Below are 20808 nucleotides of genomic sequence, written 5' to 3'. Positions count from 1 at the left end.
TAGCTGGGACTATAGGCATGCACCACCACACCCAGCTAATTTTTCTATTTTTAGTAGAGATGGGGTTTCGCCTTGTTGGCCAGGCTAGTTTTGAACTCCTGACCTTAGGTGATCCGCCCACCTCAGCCTCCCAAAGTGCTGGGATTACAGGCGTGAGCCACCACGCCTGACTCCCCACCTTTTGTTTTTTTGAGACAGAGTTTTGCTCTGTCACCTAGGCTGGAGTACAATGGCATGACCTTGGCTCACTGCAACCTCTGCCTTCTGGGTTCAAGCAATTCTCATGCCTCAGCCTCCTGAGTAGCTGTGATTACAGGCACGTGCCACCATGCCTGGCTAAATTTTTGTATTTTTAGTAGAGACGGGGTTTCGCCATGTTGGCTAGGTTGGTCTAGAACTCCTGGCCTCGAGTGATTCACCTGCCTCGGCCTCCCAAAGTGCTGAGATTACAGGTGTCAAACACTGTACCCAGCCAGTCACAGAATCTTGTTTGTCTTTTTTCCCTCCTAGAAATAAATAGCATAAGTTCCTGTCTCTCTCTCTCTCTCTCTTTTTTTTAGATGGGGTCTCGCTCTTGTTGCCCAGGCTGGAGTGCAGTGGCACGATCTCTGCTCACTGCAGCCTCTGCCTCCCGGGTTCAAGCTATTCTTCTAATTCAGCCTCCTGAGTAGCTGGGATTACAGGCGTCCGCCACCACACCCGGCTAATTTTTGTACTTTTAGTACAGATGAGGTTTCTCCATGTTGGCCAGGCTGGTCTGGAACTCCTGACCTCAGATGATCTGCCCACCTCGGCCTCCCAAAGTGCTGGGATTACAGGCATGAGCCACCGTGCCCAGCCGTAAGTTCCTTTTTTTTTTTTTGAGACAGAGTCTTGCTCTGTCACCAGGCTAGAGTGCAGTGGTGCAAGCTCAGTTCACTGCAACCTCTGCCTCCCGGGTTCAAGCGATTCTTATAAATAAAATACATTTTATTTATTGTGTTAGGAATTGGGGTAGAGAGATTCTGTGTTTATGTTTTACTCTGCCATTGTAATTCATTTGTCTAGAAAGACTATGTGGCTATTTCATATGTTGGCCCTTGGTAAAAGCCAAAGTGTTCTAAATTGATTTACAAATAAAGCTTAGTAAAACCTGAAATTAGGCAGGCAGAATATACCCCAGACTGGGTATTAGATGACATTAGGAAATAGGTGAGATAGTGATCTTGTGGTAATGTGGAGGCATGTCCTTATTCTTAGGAGACATCCTGCATTATTTTGAGAAAAGTATCATGCCTGCAAATTTTTTTGGTCTGCCAAAAAAAAGGGCAAAATGTTAACTGTTGAACTTAGAAGGTAGGTATATATAGGTGTTTAGTATACTATCCTTTCAGTTTTTATGTAAATTTGAAATTTTTCGTAATAAAAATTTGGATTGGTAGGAGGAGAATGTACCTTAGACCAGTAGTTTCAAAACTGTAGTTTATAAAACAAATGCTTTAGAACTTCGAGGCTGATGTTTACTACTTTTTGTTTTTTTGTCAGCTATTACAGGAGGGGGAGTCTGTGATTCTGCTTCATTCCACTTATTTGTTTTCAAAATTGAAAATCTGTCTTGGTTATGTAGCTTAAAACCCAAGATTCTTCATAGAGTAGTTTTAAGAAATAAATGCGAAGATTTTAGTCTGTACATGGCACACAGTGAGTACTAAATAAATTGTAGTAAGAATGAGAAGAAGGGGGAAGTTGAAAATAGTGTTTTAATTCACACAGACAGCTTCAGGTTCCAGTCTTTTCAAAAATCTTGTGTTTTTTTCCTCTCTTCTGAGACATAGTCCTGAGTAGTGTTTGAAATGTTTAAGGGGCAGAGATACTCAAAATAAGTCGTTATTAATAAAAAATTATCTAGTTATGTCTACAACTTTTCCATTTATTCCATGACTCTCCAAAAACCCTCCTCCTAATAAACCTATAAACCTATATATTTTTTGTGAGTCCTGTACAGTTATGCAGCTGGATCAGCTACTGTGTCTTTATAGGGCAATCTTGGAACTTGTTTTGGGCCATTCAGCTAATGGCCTATATGGGCGTAATTGTGTCTAGTTTTATTAAACCTTTTTTTTTTTTTTTTTGAGACGGAGTCTAGCTCTGTCGCCCAGGCTGGAGTGCAGTGGCGCAATCTTGGCTCACCGTAACCTCTGCCTCCCAGGTTCACGCGATTCTCCTGCCTCAGCCTCCTGAGTAGCTGGGATTACAGGCGCGTGCCACCATGCCCGGCTAATCTTTGTCTTTTTTTTTTAGTAGAGAAGGGTTTTCACCATGTTGGTCAGGCTGGTCATGAACTCCTGACCTTGTGATCTGTCCGTCTCAGCCTCCCAAAGTGCTGGGGTTACAGGCGTGAGCCACTGCGCCCTGCCTATTCAAACTTAAAAATTCAGTTGCTCACAGGCAAGTATAGTTTTTTTTTTTTTTTTAAATTATACTTTAAGTTCTGGGATACATGTGCAGAACATGCAAGTTTGTTACATAGGTATACACGTGCCATGGTGGTTTGCTGCACCCATCAACCTGTCATCGACATTAGGTATTTCTCCGAATGCTATCCCTCCCCTAGCCCCCCACCCCGTTACAGGCCCCTGTGTGTGATGTTCCCCTCCCTGTGTCCTTGTGTTCTCATTGTTCAACTCCCACTTATGAGTGAGAACATGTGGTATTTGGTTTTCTGTTCCTGTGTTAGTTTGCTGAGAATGATGGTTTCCAGCGTCATCCACGTCCCTGCAAAGGACATGCACTCATCCGTTTTTATGGCTGCATAATATTCCATGGTGTATATGTGACACATTTTCTTTATCCAATCTATCGTTGATGGGCATTGGGTAGGTTCCAAGTCTTTGCTGTTGTGAAGTGTGCTGCAATAAACATACATGTGCATGTGTCTTTATAGTAGAATGATTTATAATCCTTTGGGTATATACCCAGTAATGGGATTGCTGGGTCAAATGGTATTTCTGGTTCTAGATCCTTGAGGAATCGCCACAGTCTTCCACAATGGTTGAACTAATTTACAACAGTGTAAAAGCATTCCTGTTTCTCCACATCCTCTCCAGCATCTGTTGTTTCCTGACTTTTTAATTATCACCATTCTAACTGGCGTGAGATGGTATCTCCTTGTGGTTTTGATTTGCATTCCTCTGATGACCAGTGATGATGAGCATTTTTTCATATGTTTTTTGGCTGCATAAATGTCTTCTTTTGAGAAGTGTCTGTTCATATCATTTGCCCGCTTTTTGATGGGGTTGTTTTTTTCTTGTAAATTTGTTCATTCTAGATTCTGGATATTAGCCCTTTGTCAGATGGATAGATTACAAAAATTTTCTCCCATTCTGTAGGTTGCCTGTTCACTCTGATGATAGTTTCTTTTGCTGTGCAGAAGCTCTTTAGTTTAATTAGATGCCACTTGTCAATTTTGGCTTTTGTTGCCATTGCTTTTGGTGTTTTAGTCATGAAGTCTTTGCCCATGCCTTTGTCCTAAATAGTATTGCCTAAGTTTTCTTCTAGGGCTTTTCTGGTTTTAGGTCTTACGTTTAAGTCTTTTAATCCATCTTGAGTTAATTGTTGTACACAGTGTATGGAAGGGGTACAGTTTCAGTTTTCTGCATATGGCTAGCCAGTTTTCCCAACACCATTTGTTAAATAGGGGATCCTTTCCCCATTGCTTGTTTTTGTTAGGTTTGTCAAAGATCAGATGTTTGTAGATGTGTGGCGTTATTTCTGAGGCCTCTGTTCTGTTCCATTGGTCTATGTATCTGTTTTGGTACCAGTACCATGCTGTTTTTGTTACTGTAGCCTTGTAATATAGTTTGAAGTCAGGTAGCATGATGCCTCCAACTTTTTTCTTTTTGCTTAGGATTGTCTTGGGTATATGAGCTCTTTTTTGGTTCCATATGAAATTTAAAGTTTTTTCTGACTCTGTGAAAAAAAGTCACTGGTAGCTTGATGGGGATAGCACTGAATCTGTAAATTACTTTGGGTGGTGTGGCCATTTTCACGATATTAATTCTTCCTATCCATGAGCATGGAATGTTTTTCCATTTGCTTGTGTCCTCTCTTATTTCCTTGAGCAGTAGTTTGTAGTTTTCCTTGAGGAGGTCCTTCACATCCCTTGTAAGCTGTATTCCTAGGTATTTTATTCTCTCTTTAGCAATTGTGAATGGGAGTTCACTCATGATTTGGCTCTCTATTATTGGTGTATAGAAATGCTTTTGATTTTTGCACATTGATTTTGTATCCTGAGTCTTTGCTGAAGTTACTTATCAGCTTAAGGAGATTTTGGGCTGAGACGATGGGGTTTTCTAAATATACGATCATGACATCTGCAAACAGAGACAATTTGACTTCCTCTCTTCCTATTTCAGTACACTTTATTCTTTCTCTTGGCTGACTGCCCTGACTAGAACTTCCAATACTATGTTGAATAGGATTGGTGAGAGAGGGCATCCCTGTCTTGCGCTGGTTTTCAAAGGGAATGCTTCCAGCTTTTGCCCACTCAATATGATATTGGATGTGGGTTTGTCATAAATAGCTCTTACTATTTTGAGATATGTTCCACTGATACCTAGTTTATTGAGAGTTTTTAGCATGAAGGGGTGTTGTATTTTATCGAAGGCCTTTTCTGCATCTATTGAGATAATCATGTAGTTTTTGTCATTGGTTCTGTTTATGTGATGGATTACGTTTATTGATTTATGTATGTTGAACCAGCCTTGCATCCCAGGGATGAAGCTGACTTGATTGTGGTGGATAAGCTTTTTGATGTGCTGCTGGATTCGGTTTGCCAGTATTTTATTGAGGATTTTTGCATATATGTTCATCAGGGATGTCGGCCTGAAATTTTCTTTTTTTGTTGTGTCTTTGCCAGGTTTTGGTATCAGGATGATGCTGGCCTCGTAAAATGAGTTAGGGAGGAGTCCCTCTTTTTCTGTTGTTTGGAATGGTTTCAGAGAGAATGGTACCAGTTCTTCTTTGTACCTCTGGTAGAATTTGGCTGTGAGTCTGTGTGGTCCTGGGCTTTTTTTGGTTGGTAGGTTATTAATTACTGCCTCTATTTCAGAACTTGTTATTGGTCTATTCAGGGATTCTACTTCTTCCTGGTTTAGTCTTGGGAGGGCGCATGTATCCAGGAATTTATCTATTTCTTCTAGATTTTCTAGTTTATTTGCGTAGAGGTGTTTATAGTATTCTCTGATGGTAGTTTGTATTTCTGTGGGATCAGTGGTGATATCCCCTTCATAATTTTTTATTGTGTCTATTTGATTCTTTTCTCTTTTCTTTTTCTTTTTTTAGAGTTTTAATCTGCACTTTTATTTTGAGTGAGGTTGAGCATCCTTTTATATGTTTAATAGCCATTTGGATTTTTTTTTTTTTTTTTTTTTTTTTTTTTGTGAACTGCCTGGTTGCATCATCTGCCCACAATTCTTTTTTTTTTTTTTTTTTTTAAATACTTTAAGTTCTAGGGTACATGTGCATAATGTGCAGGTTTGTTACATATGTATACTTGTGCCATGTTGGTGTGCTGCACCCATCAACTCATCAGCACCCATCAACTCGTCATTTACATCAGGTATAACTCCCAATGCAATCTCTCCCCTCTCCCCCCTCCCCCCTCCCCACTGGCCATCAGAGAAATGCAAATCAAAACCATAATGAGATACCATCTCACACCAGTTAGAATGGCGATCATTAAAAAGTCAGGAAACAACAGGTGCTGGAGAGGATGTGGAGAAATAGGAACACTTTTACACTGTTGGTGGGATTGTAAACTAGTTCAACCATTATGGAAAACAGTATGGCGATTCCTCAAGGATCTAGAACTAGATGTATCATATGACCCAGCCATCCCATTACTGGGTATATACCCAAAGGATTATAAATCATGCTGCTATAAAGACACATGCACACGTATGTTTATTGCGGCACTATTCACAATAGCAAAGACTTGGAATCAACCCAAATGTCCATCAGTGACAGACTGGATTAAGAAAATGTGGCACATATACACCATGGAATACTATGCAGCCATCAAAAAGGATGAGTTTGTGTCCTTTGTAGGGACATGGATGCAGCTGGAAACCATCATTCTTAGCAAACTATCACAAGAACAGAAAACCAAACACCGCATGTTCTCACTCATAGGTGGGAACTGAACAATGAGATCACTTGGACTCGGGAAGGGGAACATCACACACCGGGGTCTTTTCTTCTTTATTAATCGGGCTAGCAGTCTTATTTTGTTAATCTTTTCAAAAAACCAGCTCCTGGATTCAGTGATATTTTGAAGGGTTTTTTTGGTGTCTCTATCTCCTTCAGTTCTGCTCTAATCTTAGTTATTTCTTGTCTTCTGCTAGGTTTTGAATTTGTTTGCACTTGCTTCTCTAGTTCTTTTAATTGTGATGTTAGGATATCGATTTTAGATCTTTTCCACATTCTCCTGTGGGCATTTGGTGCTATAAATTTCTCTCTAAACACTGCCTTAGCTGCGTCCCAGAGATTCTCGTACGTTGTCTCTTTGTTCTCATTGGTTTCAAATAGCTTATTTATTTCTGCATTAATTTCATTATTTACCCAGTAGTCATTCAGGGGCAGGTTGTTCAGTTTCCGTGTAGTTGTGTGGTTTTGAGTGAGTTTCTTAATCCCGAGTTCTAATTTGATTGCACTGTGGTCTGAGAGACTGTTATAATTTCCATTCTTTTGCATTTCCTGAGGAGTCTTTTACGTCCAATTATGTGGTCAATTTTATAATAAGTGTGATGTGATGCTAAGAAGAATGTATATTCTGTTGATTTGAGGTGGAGAGTTCTGTAGATGTCTATTAAGTCTGCTTTGTTCAGAGCTGAGTTAAAGCCCTGAATGTCTTAGTTAATTTTCTGTGTCGTTGATCTGTCTAGTATTGACAGTGGGATGTTAAAGTCTCCCACTATTATTGTGTGGGGGCCTAAGTCTCTTTGTAGGTCTCTAAGAACTTGCTTTATGAATCTGGGTGCTTCTGTATTGGGTGCATATATATTGAGGATAGTTAGCTCTTCCTGTTGCATTGATCCCTTTACCATTATGTAATGCCCCTCTTTGTCTTTTTTGATCTTTGTTGTTTTAACGTCTGTTTTATCAAAGACTGGGATTGCAACCCCTGCTTTTTTTGCTTTCCATTTGCTTGGTGAATCTTTCTCCATCCCTTTATTTTGAGCCTATGTGTGTCTTTGCACGTGAGATGGGTCTCCCGAATACAACACACTGATGGGTCTTGACTCTATCCAATTTGCTAGTCTGTGTCTTTTAATTTAGGGGCATTTAGCCCATTTACATTTAAGGTTCATATTGTTATGTGTGAATTTGATCCTGTCATTATGATGCTAGCTGGTTATTTTGCCTGTTAGTTGATGCAGTTTCTTCACAGTGTCGATGGTGTTTACAATTTGGTAGGTTTTTGCAGTAGCTGTAACCAGTCTTTCCTTTCCATATTTAGTGCTTCCTTCAAGAGCTCTTATAAGGCAGGCCTGGTAGTGACAAAATCTCTCAGCATTTGCTTGTCTGTAAAGGATTTTACTTCTCCTTCGCTTATGAAACTTAGTTTGGCTGGATATGACCTTCTGGGTTGAAAATTCTTTTCTTTAAGAATGTTGATTATTAGACCCCACTCTCTTCTGGCTTGTAAGGTTTCTGCTGAGAGATCTGCTGTTAGTCTGATGGGCTTCCCTTTGTGGGTAACCTGACCTTTCTCTCTGGCTGCCCTTAACATTTTTTTCTTTGTTTTGACCTTGATGAATCTGATGATTATGTGTCTTGGGGTTGCTCTTCTCGAGGAGTATCTTTGTGGTGGTCTCTGTATTTCCTGAATTTGAATGTTGGCCTGTCTTGCTAGATTGGTGAAGTTTTCCTGGATAATACTCTGAAGAGTGTTTTCCAACTTGGTTCCATTCTCCCTGTGACTTTCAGGTACACGGATCAAACGTAGGTTTGGTCTTTTCACATAGTCCCATGTTTCTTGGAGGCTTTGTTTGTTCTTTTTCATTTTTTTTTCTCTAATCTTGTCTTCACGCTTTGTTTCATTAACTTGAGCTTCAGTCTCTCATATCCTTTCTTCTGCTTGATCGATTCGGCTATAGATACTTGTGTATGCTTCAGGAAGTTCTCATGCTGTGTCTTTCAGCTCCATGAGGTCATTTTTGTTCTCTTAACTGGTTATTCTAGTTAGCAATTCTCTAATCTTTTTTCAAGGTTCTTAGCTTCCTTGCATTGGGTTAGAACATGTTCCTTTAGCTTGGAGGAGTTTCTTATTACCCACCTTCTGAAGCCTACTTCTGTCAGTTCCTCAAACTCATTCTCTGTCCAGTTTTGTTCCCTTGTTGTTGAGGAGTTGTGATCCTTTGGAGGAGAAGAGGCATTCTGGTTTTTGGAATTTTCAGCCTTTTTGTGCTGTTTTTTCCTCATCTTCGTGGATTTATCTACCTTTGGTCTTTGATGTTGGTGACATTCGGGTGGAGTTTTTGTGTGAACGTCCTATTTGTTGGTGTTGACTCTATTACTTTCTGTTTGTTACTTTTCCTTCTAATAGGCCTCTCTGCTGCAGGTCTGCTGGAGTTTGCTGGAGGTCCACTTCAGACCCTGTTTGCCTGGGTAGCTCCAGCGGAGGCTACAGAACAGCAAAGATTGCTGTCTTTTCCTTCTTCTGGAAGCTTCATCCTGGAGGGGCACCTGCCAAATGCCAGCCAGAGCTCTCCTGTATGATGTCTGTCGACCCCTGCTGGGAAGTGTCTCTTGGTCCGGAGGCACAGGGGTCAATCACCCACTTGAGGAGGCAGTCTCTCTCTTAGCAGAGCTTGAGCGCTGTCCTGAGAGATCCGCTGTCCCCTTCAGAGCTAGCAGGCAGGAACATTTAAGTCTGCTGAAGCTGTGCCCACAGCCACCTCTTCCCCCAGCTGCTCTGTCCCAGGAAGATGGAAGTTTTATTTATAAGCCCCTGACTGGGGCTGCTGCCTTTCTTTCAGAGATGCCCTGCCCAGAGAGGAGGAATTTAGAGAGACAGTCAGGCTACACCAGCTTTGGGACGCTGCAGTGGGCTCTGCTCACTTTGAACTTCCCAGTGGCTTTGTTTACACTGTGAGGGGAAAACCACCTACTCAAGCCTCTGTCCCGGCTTGACTTAAGACTGCTGTGCTGGCAGCGAGAATGTCAAGCCAGTGGATCTTAGCTTGCTGGGCTCCGTGGGGGTGGGATTCACTGAGCTAGACCACTTGGCTCTGTGGCTTCAGCCCCCTTTCCAGGGGAGTGGATGGTTCTGTCTCGCTGGTGTTCCAGGAACTACTGGGGTGTGAAAAAAGACTCCTGCAGCTAGCTCAGTGTCTGCCCAAACGGCCATCCAATTTTGTGCTTGAAACCCAGGACCCTGGTGGTGTAGGCACAGAGGGAGTCTCCTGGTCTGCGGATTGTGAAGACTGTGGGAAAAGCTTATCTGGGCCAGAATCTACCATTCCTCACGGCACAGTCCTTCATGGCTTCCCTTGGCTAGGGGAGGGAGTTCTCCGACCCCTTGCACTTCCTGGGTGAGGCGATGCCCCACCCTGCTTTGGCTCACCCTCCGTGGACTGCACCCACTGTTTAACCAGTCCCACTGAGATGAGCTGGGTACCTCAGTTGGAAATGCAGAAATAATTCACCTTCTTGCTGGGAGCTGCAGACTGGAGCTGTTTCTATTTGGCCACCTTGCCAGCCACCGAAGCCATGATTTCTGAGAGTTCATAGAAATTAGGCTGATGAAATTTAAATAATTTGCCAGGTCTCAACAATTGATACAGCTTTTTTTTAAACTTCCCCTTTGATCTTCATAGATCTGCAGGTTTTATTTTCCATTTTCAAAACCTTTTTTTTTTTTTTTTTTTTTTTTTTGAGACGGAGTCTTGCTCTGTTGCTCTTAGGCTGGAGTGCAGTGGCATGATCTAGGCTCACTGCAACCACCACCTCCCGGGTTCAAGCAATTCTCCTGCCTCAGTTTCCCGAGTAACTGGGACTATAGGCATGTGCCACCATGCCTGGCTAGTTTTTTGTATTTTTAGGAGAGATGGGGTTTCACCATATTGGTCAGGTTGGTCTCTAACTCCTGACCTCATGATCCGTCTGCCTCGGCTTCCCAAAGTGCTTGGATTATAGGCATCAGCCACCATGCCTGGCCCAAGTATAGTTTTTGATCTTCAAGAGGTGCCAGTACTCTGTCCTGTTCATATTTGAATTCCCAATGCCTGGAATTTAGTCAGTAAATGAATGAATGAATGCATGAATGCATGTCTCTTGTTCTCCCTCCCTGTTTCTGTCTCCCTCCCATCTAGCTGGCATTCAATAAAACTTATAGTGTTGTGTGAGAATCTTACAGTTGCTTTGAATTAAAAAGCAAATTAAACTAAGAGAAAAAGTATCAAGGGAGTAGAATATATTTTCCTACCAAACAAGAAAATTCCTTTTACTTGCATGTACTTCTTGATTTAATTTTGTACATTCTTGCTATAATTCGACTTTGATAGGAAGGTCTTTTACTGCTCTTCTAGTTGGTTTTATTTTGCTTCCTATATTTCTTTCCCCTTTTCAAATTTTCCTGCTTATGAAATCTAGAGAATTGATGCTTGAAATTGATATGAAATCTAGAGAATAGATGCTTGAAACTCATAAGAGTCACCTAGAAAGGGAATTAGGACAACTTAGTAAATAAAATGTTTTATTTCTGTGGGAAAAAAACTGTGTGTTGCTTTATTAGGTTTGTTTAAATTATAGTATACCAGGAAAGGAGGAGCTTAACTGTCTTTATCCCCGACATAATATACCATAAACCTAGTTTTTCCAATTACAGGATACCTGTATTTTTGTTTCCCAATGTACATCCTATATGCCACCAGAATTATGTGTGTGCCACCTCACCACCCCCAAACCAAACCAAACCATCTGGCTTTTTTCTGCCAGGCCACTCCTCTGTAACCCAGTTCCTCTTTGCTTACCAGGATATATGTTGACTTAATAAATTATTTCTGTGAAAGGAACCATACCTTTTTAACCTGCCAATTAAAAACAAATTGAGTGTATGTATTTTCCCATAAAGGTAACATGGCAGGCCCTGAATTAGTGTTATGTGAAAATGTAGCATAACGGTTAGACTTTTCCTGTGGTAACATCCATTACTGAAGTGTGAAAATGTATGCATACACAAAACACCCTTATCTACCAAGAAAATAAGAAGCTTATTATCCGCATATTAGCTTTTCCCTCTTTCTCACTTGATATTGAGCTAAATTCTTGTCAGAAATCTAGATTGTCACTGGTTGTCAGTACTTTAGTTGTCTTTTTGTCTTCTACAGACTCCACCGGCTGTCTCTGTTTACATTCACACAAATATCATTCACTGTTTAATTTTGAATTAATAGACATCCTTGTCAAACATCACTTTAGGGGCTCATCTGCAAATCTACAAATTGTTTATATAATACAGACCCAGGATTTTTCATTCAGTCTGTACAGTTTAAGCAATGGTTTTGTCTTTGTTAGTAATGTTATTGGTATTTTGGGCTTATCTTTCAGTGAGGACTTTGGGAGTGGTGAATTAAAAGATAGTTTTAAATTTCTTTGTGTTTAATTTGGCTTTGTTTTTGCTTTTTGTTGCTTTAGTGTTTGATTATACTAATTCCGTAGAAGAAAAACTATAATCTCTGGATGGAAAAATGCAGATGTATTATAATGAAATTATTGTACTGGCCACAATTTTTTTTTTCTTTTTTTTTGCTCTTGTCGCCCAGGCTGGTGTGCAATGGCACAATCTTGGCTCACTGCAACCTATGCCTCCTGGGTTCAAGCGGTTCTTCTGCCTAAGCCTCCCGAGTAGCTGAGGTTACAGGTGCGCGCCACTATGCCTGGTTAATTTTTGTATTTTCAGTAGAGACGGGGTTTCGCCATGTTGGACAGGCTGGTCTCAAACGCCTGACCTCAGGGGATCTGCCCACGTCGGCCTCCCAAAGTCCTGGGATTACAGGCATGAGGCACCATGCCCAGCCCTCACTACATTTTTATAATAAATACTTAGATCAATTTTAGGATGCGTTGGTTTGATAGGTTGAGAAAAGAATTGGTTTATAAAAATTGACACTTAAAATTCATGGATATCAAGTATGACTTAGAGGTTAGAAACATAGATAAAATTTAAAAAGGTTAACAGGCTATATTTAAAATCTACATATTTGTAAAAAGTAAGAATCATGTGCAAGTTAAAGTTTTTTTCAAATTAGAACCTAAATTGTGACACCATAATCTTAGCCATTTTGTATTTTATTAGTTTCTTTTTTTAAATTATAGTTTCAGTCTGATGGAAGCAAACAAGAAGATAAAGAAAAAACGGTAAGAGACTAGAAAAATCCAATAATGTGTCTAATGTTTGTCTTGGTACAGTATACTACTAATTTTACTGTGAACAAGCTTTAATCATCTGTATGAGTATATAATGTAGATGCTGATTATAGTTTTTGGCAGCTTATGCAAAGTTATCTTTTAAGATTAACATTTTTTCCCCTGAGGATTAATATGTTGAAAAACGAAGAGAGATAAAAGTTCCTCATTCCTTTGCTACCCCTTTCCTTTCCTCACCCCATTTTATGTCTTAGATGGAGAAACATAAATAAGCATTGTGAAAAAGGTGGGTGAGGAATGGGATATTGTGTGTTATGAGATTAAGAAACAGTAATTTTCCCAAGGCTGTCATAAATTTATTGTTGATTATATTAATATAGACCTCTTACCGAAATAACTTTTCCTTCTTTCTTTTAGGAAGTTATCCTTAGCTGTTTGCTTAGCATTACTGACCAGGTACTACTTCCATCTCTTTCTTTGATGGACTGCAATGCTTGTATGTCTGAGGAACTATGGGGAATGTTTAAAACATTTCCATATCAGCATAGGTAAATACATATTATTTTCATGTTTTTAACTATTAGTAATTCTAGTATATTAACCTCTAAGTGTTTAACTTTTCCTAATTCTTCATCTCATCGTTTTTTAAGATACCGTCTGTATGGCCAGTGGAAGAATGAAACTTATAACAGTCACCCACTTTTAGTAAAAGTTAAAGCTCAAACAATAGACAGAGCCAAATATATCATGAAGTAAGTTTTAATTTATTTTTCATATTAATCTAAATTATATCTGGAGCTCATTTATTTTCTTTCAGGTAGCTTGTCTGAGCCTCAGTTTTGAGAAAGCCTATGTGTTGTGAATGGTATAGCTGATTTATATACTACAGATGGAATGACTATTAACTGTGGTTTTAGCTCATTTTGACTACCAAGTTAATGTTTTCATAGTTGTCCTGTTTACATATGGATAAAAATCTAATGAAAATCCTCTTTAATACATGCATCATGTTATTGGATGAGGGTTTTGTTTTCTTCTTTTTAAGGACAGCCTGCTGTGGCCTTTGCTCACCTTTAGTGATTTGTGCAAGGTAGTAAAAGTTCTAGCAGTTTCCTCTGCTGAAAGTTGCCATAATAAATTTTTTTAATCTGTTAGGAAGAACTAATGAAATTATCCAGAACTATCTCTGCAGGGAGTCAACTTTTGAGAAATTTCTTTTTTAAAAAAATTTGTACACTTTTATTTTCATATCATTAAAAACATAAGAGTGATGTTCTACTTCCCAGTAGATTATTTGAAGTTTAATTATGAAAATCATATACTTCAGATTCGTATTAGTTTAGATACTTAATTACATTGCTGTATTGCAAGTGTTTTCAATGAGGCTATTGTCAGTTGTCATTCCTTTTTTAAATTCATGTGGTATGGTATTCTAATTAAAAGTAGTTCATTCTCAGTTTATTGAGATTTAACAGTGTGTAATATCTGTTAAATGTTGTCTTTGCCCAGTGATACTGTTTCTGGTCACAGTCTACTGGGAAAACAGGTGTGTGCATGATCACAATCTATTTTTTTTTCCCTGTGAGCCTATGAATTATATTGAAACAACCTAGTTTAATAGGTTATACATGTTATACAGCATGAATAAAGTGCTATGGGAGGATAGATGAGAGTTAATGATTTCACTTGGGGGAGTTTTGCTTGGCAGGAGACGATATTAGATCTGAAAGAGTTTCTGGACTTAAGAGTTCTCCAGGTACAGTTTCTAGCTTAACAACATCAGCTAATATTTAGGGGAGCTCTTACTATATGTGCCAGACATTGAACTAAGTGCTCTGCATGGATTGTTTAATAATACATTAAGCATTATTAAATACCTTAAATTCATCCGCTGTCTCTGCCACCACTCCCTTAGTTCTTTTATCTGGCGTATTACAGTGATTTGTGTATTCTCTTACTTAAAAATCCTTTGGTGACTGACTTTACCTGAAGGTATATGTTAGGCTCTATGGCATGGTGATATAAATAAGAGGTCCTCCCTGGTTTGTCCCTCCCTGCATACAACCTCCTTTCCTGCCAATTCTACTTCCAGATGTGCTGAGCCTACTAATGTTTCCCTAAATGTACCACTCTCTCCTTAGCTTCTCTTCCCCTGTATATACTTTTTGTTTCCTCTGTTGGTACAGATTTTCCCTTACTTTCCTTTCCCCCTTTCCATCTGGTGACCTCATTCTTGGAGAGTGAGCTCCAGTGTTACTTCCAGTGAAGGCTTCCCTAGCATAAACTGCCAAGCACAATCGATCTTTATTTCCACCGCTATTTTTTATGCATATAATGTTATCATACCTCTAGGTACATTGATATGATTGTTTTTCTGTTTTTAATTATCTAATGTTTTGAATAGTTTATATGTTTACATGGGTTAAGTTTCAGTAAATATAAAAGGTATACATACAGCAAAAAGTCTCACCCCATCCTCCATCTACTCAGTTCTTCCCCCCAAGGAAAATAAAGTAACCACTGTTTAGTCTCTTATTTATCCTTCCATATATTCTTATGTATATGCAAGTCAGTACGAATATATTTTCCCCCTTATTATTATTATTATATTAATATTGTTTTTTCTTTGTAAAAATGGGACCTCACTATGTTGCCCAGGCTGGTCTTGAACTCCTGGCCTCAAGTGATCCTCCCACCTTGACCTCTTAGTCTTAGTGCTGGAGTTACAGACGTAAGCCACCACACCCCAGCCACCTTTTAGATTATCAATAGCATATAAGTACTATTCTGTTGATTGCTCTTTTTAAGAATATTGAAATTTAATAAATGATTTTAAATCTGTCTCCCTCACTGGACCAGGCTTGAGAGCAGGAACTGTTATTCTGTTATTCATCCTTTTTTTTTTTTTTTGGGAGATGGAGTTTTGCACTGTCGCCCACGCTGGAGTGCTGCAGTGGCACGATCTTGGCTCACTGCAACCTCTGCCTCCTGGGTTCAAGCTATTCTCCTGCCTCAGCCTCCCAAATAGTTGGGATTATAGGCGCCCACCACTACGTCCAGCTAATTTTTTGTATTTTTAGTAGAGACGGGGTTTCACCATGTTGGCCAGGCTGGTCTCAAACTTCTAACCTTGTGATTCACCCACCTCGGCCTCCCAAAGTGGTGGGATTACAGGTGTGAGCCACTGCACCCGGCCTCATCCTTATATTTCTACGCTTGACCTTAGCCAAAAGGCTGAGAGACACAATCTTCCTTGTTTTTCTAATGCTTAGTACTTTGACTGTCATTGTAGGTATTAATATGAATGAATAAAAATATAATTTACTACAGAATAATATGTGCAGAATTTTTAATATACTTGGATTTTTGTTATATTCATAAGCTAAAACTATTTTACCAGGCTTAAACAATATGATTTTGTTACTGTTTGAAGTTTTTACATTAAGCATATAATGTATTAATTTATTACTTGTAGAATTTAATGAGTTTTGAATACTATTTAAAACATGAGCTTGCTATAGGGCATTTAATAATTCTTTCTACAAATGTTTGTTGTGTTCCATATGCTAGACACTGGTGGTTTGAGGGGAAGACAAAGACAAGAAAATATTTCTTTAATTTTTGTTTGTTTGTCCCTCCAGGGTGATGGAGGCAGAAGGGAATGGAATAAAAAACAGAGAGGGGAGGGGTTGACCTTGGCAAATAAAGGGAGGCACCTGAAATATTGGGGTTAGAAATAGGGACAGGTAGTGGTAAGTTGGAAATTTGAACAAAATACTGTATAGCTAACTGTTAAAACTAATGGTCTCTCTTTTCTATGAAACAAAAACTGGGATATGGAGAATTGGAAAGGGCAGCAGTTGATGATGAAATAATTTTGATTGATGGGGCCAGTTTTGTCATGAGAAATTAATTATAGCAAGTTTGTCACTTGGATAATGGTCACATCTCCTGAATTATAAACTGAATTCATAATTTACTTCATTATATTTTCATCCTAGAAAGCTTCCTTCCTGTCACTTGTAGCCTTTTCAAGTCTCTAGATTTATTATGTAATAATCTCAGCAGAGACATTTAAGATTCTGTATAATTGTTTTGAACTCTAAGAATTAATAAATATAAATTTGAAGAATGCTGGTAAAAGGATGATGAGCAAAGGAAGAAATAGGAAGGAAAGGAGTAGAATTTAGTTTCAAAACATTGTTTACCTTGAATATGAAAAGCAGATAACTTTACATATTGAGGAGTGCAGCATTACCTATTGCTGTGTTAGAGTCACTGAGCCAGATGGCATGAGGCATTTCATTGCTTGACACCAAATTTGATATCTTAATCCCTAAACTGATAAATGAGTCCTCCTAAATCTGAAATAATTTTGATTCTTTGTAAGAAGAGTTTTACGTACTTGCAGAGTACATTAAGAGTTTTACTGATTATCAGACTATTACTATGAAGTGGAAATGTGTATTTTATAAATGTTAAGCATTTAATATAAAATCTCAATACCGTCTGGGAGAATCCCTAACCAAAATAGCCCAAATCCTGCCATAAAGGATGTGATGAATGTGGTTGTTTGCATTAATCCGTTTTCGATATTTGGGGAATAATTGCTTTTTCCCCCACGATGATGTAACAAAGCTATCAACATTACAAGGAATGTTACTTAAGATGATCCCTGCCACCTTTTTCTTCCTCTGTAGGCGCCTAACCAAGGAAAATGTGAAGCCTTCTGGAAGACAAATTGGGAAATTGAGCCACAGCAATCCAACCATTTTGTTTGATTATGTATGTTTTGAGGTTAATATTATTTTAAGGGATTTTTCTTTTTGTTGCCTTTAAATCAGCTCAGGTGGAAATAGAATGATGTTAGAAAATGAAACATCTTAAGGTTATACTAAAAACAAAATTACTACACAATATATGTAACACATTGATCTATTTTTCTATTACTAGTAACAGTGCTACTATTATAGGCAATATAATAGTTATTTTGTATATATAATGTTATTTTGTATACCACATTTTGATTTCTGGACTTATTACTTGATTTTAGCTTTTAGAAACATTCAAATGACATTTCATTGTGATTTACATGTAATACTATCACTGCAATGTTTATTTATTTTTATTTATTTATTTTTTTTGAGATGAAGTCTTGCTCTGTCACCCAGGCTGTAGTGCCGATCTCGGCTCACCGCAACCTCTGCCTCCCGGGTTCAAGCGATTCTCCTGCCTGTCTCCCGAGTAACTGGGATTACAGGCGTGCGCCACTGCACTTGGCTAATTTTTCGTATTTTTAGTAGAGATTTGGTTTCACCATGTTGGCCAGGCTGGTCTTGAGCTCCTGACCTCAGGTAATCCACCAGCCTTGGCCTCCTGAAGTGCTAGGATTATAGGCGTGAGCCACCATGCCTGGCCAATATTTAGAGATTTCTAAAACACATGAGAGAGACTAGACTCTTTCATTCCAAAATTCAGCTTTAGGCCAACTGGAGTTATTTCCTTTTTTAATTAATTTTTTTAAGATTCAAGGGGTACATGTGCAGGTTTATTACATGGATGTATTGCATAATGCTGAGGTTTGGGCTTCTATTGAACTCCTCACCCAAATTGTGAGCATAGTACCCAGTAGGTAGTTTTTCAAACCTTGACAAGCCCCCCCCGCCCCCACTTACTTTTAGAGTCCCCAGTGTCTTTCTATCTTTATGTCCGTGTGTACCTATAGTAAAGTTTCAGGATACAAAATCAACATACAAAAATCAGTAGCATTTCTATACACCAATAATGTTCAAGCTGAAAACCAAATCAAGAGCACAATCCCATTTACAATAGTCACAAAAAAAGTGTCAAGAGATATATCTAACCAAGGAGGTGAAAGATCTGTATTAGAACTGTAAAACACTGATGAAAGAAATCATAGATGCTAAAAGCAAATGGAAAGACATTCCATGCTCTTGGATTGGAAGAGTCAATATAGTTAAAATGTCCATACCGCCCAAAGGAATCTACAGATTCATTGCAATTCCAGTCAGATTACCACTGTCATTTTTTTATAGAATTGGAATTATTTTCTAACTGAAAAATGTAGCCTAAGAAAATATTTTCTAAGCCAGTGATAAAATAGTAATTCCTATATAAATATGAAATATTTATACAGAAACCACTTTATTTAAATATTTATATAGGAAACCACTTTAATTATAAGCATTATTTCTTTTGAAAAATAAAAAGTGTAGCCATTACTTAGTTGGCACAGTAGAAATCCTTTGATCAGTTAATGCCTTCTATTATTTGTTGCTGTTTTCCAGATCTTGTCACAAATACAAAAGTATGATAACTTAATAACACCTGTAGTAGATTCATTGAAATACCTCACTTCATTGAATTATGATGTCTTGGCCTGTATCCTTTCAAATGAAGTAATATGTAGATTTCATATTTAATAGATCATATGGTAAATGTTTTATTTTCATTCTGTTTTCGTTTGGTAACCATCTGAGGTTGATTCAGGTGGCTGATCTGAAGTTTGGTCAGTCAGTAGTGTGTGTGTGTGTGTGAGAGAGAGAGAGTGTGTGTGTGTGTGTGTGTGTGTGTGTGTCTTTGTGTTGTATAAAGGGAGACATGAGGCTTACCAGACTTTTTTTTGCGAGATGGAGTTTTGCTCTGTCGCCCAGGCTGGATTGCAGTGGCACGGTTTCGGCTCATTGCAACCTCCGCCTCCTGGGTTCAAGTGAGTCTCTTGGCTCAGCTTCCCAAGTAGCTGGGATTACAGGCGGGTGCTATCACACCTGGCTAATTTCCTTGTTTTTTGGTAGAGATGGGATTTCACTAGGTTGGCCAGGGTGATCTTGAACTCCTGACCTCAAGTGATCCACCCACTTTGGCCTCCCAAAGTGCTGGGATTACAGGCATGAGCCACTGCACCCAACTGGCTTACCAGACATCTTGATATTGATGGAATCTATCTTGATTGCTGAAAGATGGAAAGGAGGCTAAAGAAGGAATGTTGGTACTACAATGAGTGTATTTTTCAATAATTAGTTTTAGCAACATCCCTGGTCTTGGAAAAAAAAAAAATAATAATTTGTAATGACCAACAATTTTGCCCCTATGGTGTGGCATATTTATGTTTTAAGGGTCTTTATTAGAGATGTAATGACTTAAGTTTTTTCTTAATGTATGAAAGATTGTATCATTGAAGCTTTAGCTAATCCAGAAAAGGAAAGAATGAAACATGATGACACAACCATCTCAAGCTGGCTTCAGAGTAAGTATTTTTATTTTTGAGAAAATGAAAATACTGTCTGTGGTAACTGCCATGTTATGTGTTTTATTACCTACGCTTAGAGACTTTTAGAAGCCTATTCGTTAAGAGTTGTTGAGAATATCTAGCTACTGAGTTTGTTCTACAGAGTCCTTGGCTACTTAAGGAGGTTGATATGGTACTTATTTATTTTCCTAACTTAAGAAACCATTATTGACTGTGATAGAATTTGGGTAAGCATTACTGGGGAGATGAAATCTTCTTCTTTTTATTTATTTATTTATTTTTTGAGATGGAGTCTCGCTCTGTCATCCAGGCTGGAGTGCAGTGGCGTGATCTCGACTCACTGCAGCCTCCGCTTCCCAGGTTCTAGCAATTCTCCTGCCTCAACTTCCCTAGTAGTTGGGATTACAGGCATGCGCCACCATGCCCAGCTAATTTTTGTATTTTCGTTAGAGGCAGGGTTTCACCATGTTGGCCAGGCTGGTCTCGAACTCCTGACCTCAAGTGATCTGCCCACCTTGGCCTCCCAAAGTGCTGGGACTACAGGCATGAGCCACCATGCCTAGCCGAAAATCTCCTTTTTAACTAACATTATTTTATAGGAGTTGATCGTAAGGGAGCTAGTCTCATTTCTTCCCATTCCATCCTGAGGTTCCAGTCATCTTAAAAGAACAAAAACTTGACTTAGTTTAACCAAAAAAACTAACCATATTTCTTTTTAATTCTTGTACCTTTGGTTTCTAGCAGCCAGTTCCCTTTCTTTCAACTTATTGTATCTGATAGCGGAATCTTGCAGTGGCTCCCCATTGTCCTTTAAAGTCCGAAATGTTTAATAAGTCATACAAGTAAGTTCTTTTGAAATCAGGTCCTTTTGCACTGTTCTAGCCTCATCTTTTCCCTGCTTCCCAATATTCTAGATTCCATTAATACTGAACTTCTTGTACTTTCCATGAACTTTTGCCCATTATTCACTTAACTTGGAATACCCTTCATGGCCCACTCCGTGTTCTGTTTATTCATTAGATTTCAGCTTAGAGGTCACTTCCTCTGGAAAGCTTTTTCTGTTAATGCTCCCACCCACAAGTCTGAATTGGGTGTTCCTCTTTTATATTCCCATGGAGCATTTTGCT

At 38.8% G+C, this 20808-nt stretch overlaps 1 protein-coding gene across 20 annotated transcripts in view; it reads left to right on the top strand.

Moving 5' to 3' along the window:
- The window catches only part of THOC2 (THO complex subunit 2), a 132183-nt gene that overhangs the window by 73757 nt on the left and 37618 nt on the right, over nucleotides 1-20808 (top strand). For 16 of the 20 annotated variants that reach the window (XR_010584235.2, XR_010584237.2, XR_012429866.1 and 13 more), the window contains 6 exons: nucleotides 12361-12402; nucleotides 12829-12959; nucleotides 13062-13163; nucleotides 17112-17208; nucleotides 18720-18813; nucleotides 19598-19678. Coding sequence is in view for 13 of the 20 variants with exons in the window: in XM_074029205.1 (XP_073885306.1) it covers nucleotides 12361-12402; nucleotides 12829-12959; nucleotides 13062-13163; nucleotides 17112-17208; nucleotides 18720-18813; nucleotides 19598-19678 (547 nt within the window). In the remaining 7 variants the exon portion in view is untranslated. The remainder of the gene's footprint in view (nucleotides 1-12360; nucleotides 12403-12828; nucleotides 12960-13061; nucleotides 13164-17111; nucleotides 17209-18719; nucleotides 18814-19597; nucleotides 19679-20808) is intronic. The other 4 variants (XM_005594509.4, XM_065538113.1, XM_065538110.1 and 1 more) reach the window with 1 other exon arrangement.

Source organism: Macaca fascicularis, chromosome X (genome assembly GCF_037993035.2).
Source record: "Macaca fascicularis isolate 582-1 chromosome X, T2T-MFA8v1.1".
Lineage (NCBI taxonomy): Eukaryota > Metazoa > Chordata > Mammalia > Primates > Cercopithecidae > Macaca > Macaca fascicularis.
This window is presented reverse-complemented; position numbering and strand designations above follow the sequence as displayed.